Here is a 6854-nt window from a genome sequence, read left to right on the forward strand (position 1 = left end):
TATTTCAATCACTGTTCCGGTCACAAGATTGACATTCTCTTCGGCCGGTCATACTTTTGTAAGATACATAAATATTCATATGCCATACATAAATCAAGTTGAATATGCTACCTCACTTGTAAATATGGGGAAGTAATTAAGGTATATGGTACGTTATACTATTTCTGGATCTGGAAGTTTATTTAATTGTGTTTATATAACATGACTTGAAGATATTTTAAAAATAAAAGTTGAATTGTCGTCGCTCATTCGTTTTCTTGGAACAATGTGGTGGGGAACAATAATTTTTGTTCTTGTATCAATAAAACACAGTACTAAAAGAGGATGTGCGTAGAAGCAGATATGTTGAGAATAATTCTCGCGTGGGTTCGAATGAGAGAGAGATATATAGGGACCATTTGGCATTTTCTTCCTGTGAATTATTTGATCGATCGTCCTTTGTAGTAGTAATATGTTAGTCGACATGAGCAAACATAATAAATCAATCATAAATTTTAAATCTATACTAAATAAAATTAGGAATTATAAGCTCCTACAGCTCTGTTCATCTAGGATTTAAAACAACCAATAGAGATTCGACATCTAACTAATTAACATTTTATTAAAATATGTTAGTTTTCTAAATTATTAAGATTTTTTAGAAAAAAAATATAATTTCAATCTATAAAAAAAAAACTATGTACAACGTTCCACATCTCTTATATATATATATATATATATATATAATAAGTATTTAATTTCAAATAGTCATAACCAAAAAATAAGTTGTTTTGCTCTACTTTTCAGCTTTTGAGCATATACATCTCTTATATCCGGATAGATGGAGATTTAGAGGCAAAAGTGAAAAGTTACGTGGTTCTTTGTGAATGTCACTGTAGCAATGAAAGATCATACAATATATAGTAGGCGACACACGTTTTATCAATAGAAATCTTGATGTATGTATTAGTATATGGAGTTTAATTTCCAGAAAAATATAGACATATGATCTAGCTAATCCATTAATTCTATATATACCTAAGTAAAGTGTTAGCTTCTGCATCGTAATTCATCCATCTCTTACATTCACTGAGGCAAGTTTTACTCCTCTTCTTGATTCTTGTATTAAGAGAGATTTCAAATGGGGGTGGAAAAGATCTGGTTTCATTTTTGGTTATTATTTTTAGAAAGTTCTTTAAAAATGAATAAACCTTCAAGTGGTCTTCTCATCACTCTCATGTTAGCTGCAGCTATCTGCATCCAAGGAGCAAATTATCTGGTTTCATTTTTGGTTATTATTTTTAGCAAGTTCATTTAAAATAATATGAAAAAAAAATTATGGCCAGAATTTAATAGAGATGTGGAGGATTAGTTCGTACGCTGTTGCACTCAGCCTTCTCTCTCAGCTTTTGAAACCTTGCATTCCTCCAATTTACTGATCTGTCGTTAGTATATGCTTTGTATGTTAGTAAACATGGACCACTACTGACTACTACTGTGCATGTTCCTCGTGCTGTAATTAAACGAAGATAGATATTTCTCTTTTAGCAGCTTGTTTAAATTAACAAAAATAAACATTTGCGGTGCCGTTCTTTATATTCAAATGTGATGTTGGTAGTTAGATTCAATGGATTGGGCATCATTTGTAGGATTAGATCAAAACTATATAATAATAACAATTTAAATAAACGGAGATAACAGTTGCGATTTTTCATCTATCTTTGGGTGAAATAATTTTTTATTATTATTTAAAAATTATGGTTACGTCTGTTCATTGTAAAGTTGTGTCTTTTACTATCAGAAAAAATCATGTGGTTGCGTCTGTTCATTATATAATTGTGTCTTTTCACCATATTTTATTCACAATTTCTTGTTACAATAGTTATGTTTATCTATATATTTATGTCTTTTGAACTATATAAATATATATATTTGTCTCTTCTTAGATAACTAACAAATCATTGTTCGCTAACACAAATTTTCCGTTTCATAATGAATCTAAATAATATAAATTTTAATATTTAATATCCAACATCATTTTATAATCTAATCAACTTTAACTATGTAACTTACGGTTGCATTTATTAATCATAACTCATTGTGAAATATGTGTTTTTAAGATTTAATTATTTAATCTTTTATTTTTAGGAATTTTCGTATTTTTATTATAATTAATGGTTGATAAATTTTCATTCTACATGAAATTTATTTATTTTTTAAATTATATCATCAGAAAATTGTATTTACTTATTATATTCTTTCGTTTGATATTCTTACATAGGATCACTTCATCATTATAGTTGTTTATTAATATAAATATCAATAAATATTATGATGCTTGTTACTCTTTACTATATTTTTTTCATAATATATCTTATACTTATAATTTTTATTATGACTTTATATTTAATAAATTTTAACTTAGAGTTGAGTTTTTTGCCATAAGTTTTTATTATTATTAGCCGTAGTTATTATTTTTCTTATTTTGGGGTAATATTTAATTTTATTTTTAGCATATATTTTCAAACTATTTATTACTTTTGAATAATTTTCTCATATATATAATTTTTAATTTACAATTTAATTAAAATTTTTTTGAAATACTTCCCCCGTGGGGATCTGAGTCCTAGTATTTTATAATGATGATGTAACAAACAACAAAAACAAAAAATTAACAGGACAACTTGTGCCTAGAAAGAAAAGTAACTGAGATGCTGGTAAATCATTTTATACGTTGATTTACTCATCCTTTTCTATTTGTCTGAAATCTTGTCTTATTCCCTTGAATTATTTGATTATTCTTGTTTTGGTATATAAATTTGTTAACATGGACATTGTGTATGTTCCTCGTGTTAACATGGACATTGTGTATGTTCCTCGTGTTAAAATTCTAAGTTTGAATCGATTACCATAGTCTAATCCCCTCTTTTCAACCCTAACTAAAATTATTTGATCATCCTTATTTTGCAATATATAAATTTGTTAATATTGACATTGTGCATGTTCCTCTTGCTGAAAATCTAAGTTTGAATCGTTTACCATAGTCTAAACCCCTCCACTATAGTAAAAAGATAGACAAGGACCCATCACAAGAAAGATTAGAAAGTGACTGTCTGTGCCGAAAAAAAGCCAAACATTTACTCAACGCAAATGGTAGTAGTTCATTATATCTTTTTATTGTGTATGCTCGATTTAACTGCATGAGGACTCCTATAAACACCGCTACAAAATGTTCTTGTTAAAAGAGCCAGGAGAGAGATTGACGATTGGAGGCTCGAAAGGTAGATGAACGGGCAGAGAGTTGGATCTATGTTCCCGCAGCGGTTTGGCGTTTGGAGGCTCAAGAGATAGAATAGCGGCTGAAGTCCCGTGGTGAGGCGGATCGTATTGATGAGGGTACCGGTAGTGTCGTTTGATGGTGGCCATGGAAGAAAGAATCGTGAGGATGAGAAAGAAGAGGAAGAGGAGAGAAGCAAAGCTGTCATAAATGCATAAAATAGAAATATCAAACCTTTGTCCAATATATATATATATATATATATATATATGACGCTTAATTTACAGAAAATATTGAGTTCTAACCTTTTATAAGATTTGCAAAATTAATCATTCACCATTTGAATAAATATTAAAACTTGGATATAACATTTGTAAAAAAAATCATGAGCCTAATCAAGAAAGTTAACCACAATATTAACTTAATTACAATTTTTTTATTGAAAATACCTATACAAAATGAAATTTAATAACACAACTTTTTTTAAAATATATATAACATTGTATCATCTATATTAAAAATCAATGAAACTTATAAATAACAAGATAAAATCACAAATATATATATATATATAATATAAAGTTATTCCGTGGTATACCAATGATTAAATCCTAGTTAAGTTGATTATTCAGTGCAATTACCTATATACAGTACTGTATGTTCTCTCTACGAACTCCCAAATTTCTTTTATTTAATTTTTTTCTGTTGAGAGAAAGAATCAACTTCACCAATTGAGAATTTTTTTTGTTGGAAGGGTTATTGTATTTGAGTCCTCCAATTCGATTACAAACGGAGTTGTTGTGTTGTATAATTACATCGATCGGTGAAGTGACTTTAGTGCAGTGGCAAATGGTAAATCCTTAATGCAAAATGCATCATCATACCCGGATGACCTTGAAATGATTTGATCATAAAACTATATCAAACAGATGGCTTTAGAATTCAAACTTCCAAACCGATATAAGTTCATCAAACCAAACAGAAAAGCTTGACAATACCATTATGAATTATGATTCAAGCAGATCGTAGGAATAAATAATAACACACAATCCGTAGCATGAACCGATCGTGACCAAATTATAAATCATGTGACGGTAATATAAATGTAGATGCATGAGTCAAATCTTCATAAGTATAACTCAAACATAAATTACAAATACTTATCTGATTGATAACAAAGACAGTTTGGTTCTAGAAGAAAGTCTGTCGGTGACGTCTGCTCAATACCTCAACGTCTCGGCGGTTTAGGTTCTTTTTTTTTTTTTAGACTGCTAGGGTTAGAGACTTACGAAATAAAAAACATGTTATGACTTACGAATTAAAAACATGTTATGACTATTTGACTTAAGAGACTAACGAATTAAACGTCACAATGGGATAATATTCGATTTAGGAATAAAACGCACAAGTGATTACGTACGTGTTGTCCGCAGCGTTGGATCAAGAAGTCTACTACTGGAAGATTATGCATATATATTGGCAAGTTTTACGATCTGCCCTTTTCTTCCATCTCTTGATTCATATCGTTTTCTGATTATACAAAAACTGAATTTTTCATTATAGCGAATTTCTTTAGTAGTGAACTATCATCACATATTTATTATTTTGTCAGAAAAAAGTGGAGATAATTTTGATTCATGATTTAGCAGCTTGTTTAAATTACCAAAAATACACATTCTTTGGTTATCCGTGGAGCCGTTCGTCATATTCAAATGTGACGTTGGTACTTAGATTCGATGTATTAAGCATCATTCGTAGGATTAGATAAAATATTTTATAATGATGATGTAATAAATAACAAAAGAAAATAAAAAAAAATTAGCAGGCCAACTTGTGTCTAGAGATGTTGGTAATCATTCTATACGTTGAATCACTCATCCTCTGAAATATTGTCTTCTTCCCGTGAATTATTTGATCATCCTTGTTTTGCTATATAAATTTGTTAGCATGGACATTGTGCATCTTCCTCGTGTTGAAATTCTAATTTTGAATTGATTACCATATTCTAAATCCCTCTTTTCAACCCTCACTATAGTAGAAAGATAGACATTAAGGACCCATGACAAAAATGATCAGAATGTGACAGTGCCGGAAAAAGCCAAGCGTTTATAGCTGACACTTTTAGGTTTTACTCAACCAAATGGTAGTTACTGCCATGCTCGGCTTAACTGCATGAGAACTCCTATAAATACCGATACAAAATGTTCTTGTGTTCCACAACTCAAACCCCTCAGAAAAGTAAACATTAAATCTTTAAAAACACAAAACCATCAAAATGAATAAACCTTCAGTGGTCTCTTTTCTCATCACTCTCCTGTTAGCTGCAGCTGTCTACATCCAAGCAGGCGAACCGGTGAAGGTAACTGTTGAAACTGATCTTAAAACCGATCAACAATACTACATCCAGCCAGTCAATACCAACTTCCCCGGAGGTGGTCTTGTCCCAGCCCCCCCTACACTAGGTTCCTTATGTCCACTTGGCATCGTCCAAACAGCCATTACGTTCATACCAGGCGTACCAGTTACCTTCTCATTTCCAAACTCAACCACGAAAACAACCATTTCTACAGATGATTATGTAAATATTGAGTTTAAGTCCAAATTCTGGCTCTGCGATAAGCTTTCCAAGTTTTGGGAAGTCGATGAATCCTCATCAGCTACCGAAGAGCCTTCCATTCTCGTTGGTGGTACAAAACAGGAACAGAATAGCTGGTTCAAGATTGAGAAAGCCGGAGAACGAGCCGGAGCAAACACCTATAAGCTGACCAGCTTTGCCGGACTTATTGGAACTAAGCCAGGAGCTTTAGGGATACCACGACTAGTTCTTACCAATGATAAGGCTAAAACCTTACTCGTCATATTCAAAAAGTTTGATGAAGCGACTATTACTACTTCTACGTACTTCTCTGGTTGAGAAGTTAGGTCTAAGAATGTTCCCGTTCTAGCTACTAGTCAACTGGTCAAAATCATGTAAAAAAAAAAAATTAATCATTCACCATTTGAATAAATATTAAAACTTGGATATAACATTTGTAAAAAAAATCATGAGCCTAATCAAGAATGTTAACCACAATATTAACTTAATTACAATTTTTTTTTTGAAAATACCTATACAAAATGAAATTTAATAACAAAAAGTTTCTAAAAATATATATAACATTCTATCATCTATATTAAAAATCAATAAAACTTATAAATAACAATATAAAATCACAAAAATATATATATCCCCAATATATTAAAAGAAAAGCATTCTTAAAGAAAAGCTGATGTGTCGTCCAGAGAGCTTTGTGCCAAATTTAATACTTGCTCTTAATATTACATAAAACTGCCATTGTTATTCAATTTATTTATATACACAATATTTTGTTCTTATAAATTCTAAAATTAGTAAATATTATTCAAATATTAATATAAATTATCCCCTACATGTTTTTGAAATTATTTTCAATACCTATGTATTATAATATAATAAAAATTATAACATGAGATTTAAAAATATATATTTAAATCATATTTTCAAAAATATAAATAATATTATTTCTTATTGTTTAAAAATTTTTGACCAAAAAAAAATTGAAATAAATTTTGAATAATA

At 29.9% G+C, this 6854-nt stretch overlaps 1 protein-coding gene across 1 annotated transcript; it reads left to right on the forward strand.

Moving 5' to 3' along the window:
- LOC104701902 (cysteine protease inhibitor WSCP-like) lies at window positions 5469-6280 on the forward strand. The gene has a single exon (XM_019227244.1). The coding sequence runs from the start codon at window positions 5532-5534 to the stop codon at window positions 6168-6170; it is 639 nt and encodes a 212-aa protein (XP_019082789.1). The 5' UTR covers window positions 5469-5531; the 3' UTR covers window positions 6171-6280.

The sequence above is a fragment of the Camelina sativa genome, chromosome 7 (genome assembly GCF_000633955.1).
Source record: "Camelina sativa cultivar DH55 chromosome 7, Cs, whole genome shotgun sequence".
Classification (NCBI taxonomy): domain Eukaryota; kingdom Viridiplantae; phylum Streptophyta; class Magnoliopsida; order Brassicales; family Brassicaceae; genus Camelina; species Camelina sativa.